This window comes from Cupressus sempervirens, chromosome 3 (assembly GCF_028749045.1).
Source record: "Cupressus sempervirens isolate cs-2001-9-10 chromosome 3, ASM2874904v1, whole genome shotgun sequence".
Classification (NCBI taxonomy): domain Eukaryota; kingdom Viridiplantae; phylum Streptophyta; class Pinopsida; order Cupressales; family Cupressaceae; genus Cupressus; species Cupressus sempervirens.
Genome location: NC_143120.1, coordinates 564,076,971 through 564,079,000, shown reverse-complemented (window position 1 = coordinate 564,079,000; position 2,030 = coordinate 564,076,971). Strand labels below are relative to the sequence as shown.

At 30.0% G+C, this 2,030-nt stretch overlaps 1 protein-coding gene across 1 annotated transcript; it reads left to right on the top strand.

Moving 5' to 3' along the window:
* The first annotated feature begins 510 nt into the window (after positions 1-510).
* LOC149567676 (seed maturation protein) lies at positions 511-1,034 on the top strand. The gene has a single exon (XM_089817503.1). The coding sequence runs from the start codon at positions 696-698 to the stop codon at positions 927-929; it is 234 nt and encodes a 77-aa protein (XP_089673629.1). The 5' UTR covers positions 511-695; the 3' UTR covers positions 930-1,034.
* The last annotated feature ends 996 nt before the right edge of the window (positions 1,035-2,030 follow it).

Genomic DNA, 2,030 nt, shown 5'->3' with positions numbered 1-2,030 from the left:
TAACAATATAGTTGTCTAACTAAGATCAAGAGACCTTTCAAACTATTATTGTTGATGTAATTCCTCCTTAGATGGTCCCTTGGTGGAAGGACTGAGAATAGTGTCATGCTAAATCACTTTTTAATTATAAGCCTTACAAAGGATATTTGTGGCTTTCTTGTCATCTTCTTATTATTGACTAGCTATATCAATAATGACAACTTCAATCCTACGTAGAAATTTTTAATAGTTAGTTGATTCCAAGCTCAACAACAATTACTACAAATCTTTTATGGGAAGTTGATTGTAGAGCGGCCCAATCCAAAAGAAATGATAGATTGTACATCTAAAAGAATGTGATTGAAATTTCAAAAACATATTTTTCATAAAACTAAATCAAATCCATTATAAGATATAAATTTGGATGACATATGTAAGTTAAAATTGATTAATAGATCATAAAGAATCAAATATTTTAACAAATATATATATATATAGACAGCTGTGTTCAAATCTCGTTGGAAGAAATAAGTACAGATGGATGCAAGAGGGATTGAAATGAAAAGTGGGTGAGAATGGAGAGGACACGGAGGCCTTGCGACATACATACGCGTTTCCTGCAGGTGAAGGGCAGGGTGCATGTGCAATGTAGTTGTAGAATATAAAAGGAGGAAGCGAGAGTGAAACAAGTAAATTTGCATTTTGGGGAGGAAAGAATGTCAGGAGCTCAAGGAGCGCGGGGGGAGGGAAAATTCACAGGCACCACATACAAGTCAGTTCCAGGCGGTGTAAACAAGACTCGGGAGAGCACAACATCGGCCAGAGATGCGGGGGGAATACAAGTGAAGAGAAAGGAGGAGGAGGAGGTCCGTGGGCGCCAGGAAGCAGCAGCTGCTGTTAAAGACAGCGATGGCCAGCGACAAGACCCGGGCATTACTGGCACCGGTTGATGTCCACTCTCATCACGCAACATGGTAGCTAGCTTGTTTAGGGTTTCATACCTCTATGTAATACGGTTTTCGACGGTCTTTATACTACGTTTTCATTCTTCGTAACTCACTTTTCAGGGTTTTGGACGATTTTCACTTTTTTAAAATGTACTAATTATTTTCCTCATAAAATACACTTTATAATTTATGTTTTATTGTTGATTTTTTTAAATATATAAGTAACAAAATTTTATAATTATGAACTCAATAGTTTCACAAATAAATTAATCACTCTACAATTTTCACAAATATCATTGTTCCATAAACTAGCATACTTAAAAAATTAATTCAATTTTTTTTTTGTACAATAAGCCGAGAGGTATCTAATTTCAAAACAATTAATATAAATTTTGTAAATATTAATTTTGTAAATATTGTATTCAAATGAAAACAAAAATTTCATGAATAAGCTATTGTATTTATTTTTATATATTCTATGTCTTGATATTAATATATAGAAGTTTTACGAGATTCGGAAATTGAGCAAATCAAATTTAGACAATGATTTATTTTTTAGACAATGATTTATTTCATCATATTTAGCAATATAAAAAGTGGATATTTCTATTTAGCAATATAAAAAGTGGATATTTCTATTTAGCAATATAAAAAGTGGATATTTCTATTTAGCAATATAAAAAGTGGATATTTCTATTTAGCAATATAAAAAGTGGATATTTCTATTTAGCAATATAAAAAGTGGATATTTCTATTTAGCAATATAAAAAGTGGATATTTCTATTTAGCAATATAAAAAGTGGATATTTCTATTTAGCAATATAAAAAGTGGATATTTCTATTTAGCAATATAAAAAGTGGATATTTCTATTTAGCAATATAAAAAGTGGATATTTCTATTTTATTTTTCTACATGTAAATGAACATCAATTTAAAAAAAAAAAATAGAAAATGTGTACATTGAAGAAAGCCTCTCGACTTAATGACTTGACTTATTTATTATTAGTTCTCACCAGGTGGAATGACTATTTATGACTATTTATTCTTATTAAGTTGAATGATTATTTATTTTTAATATAAAAAAGATTAAAGCTCAATCAATAA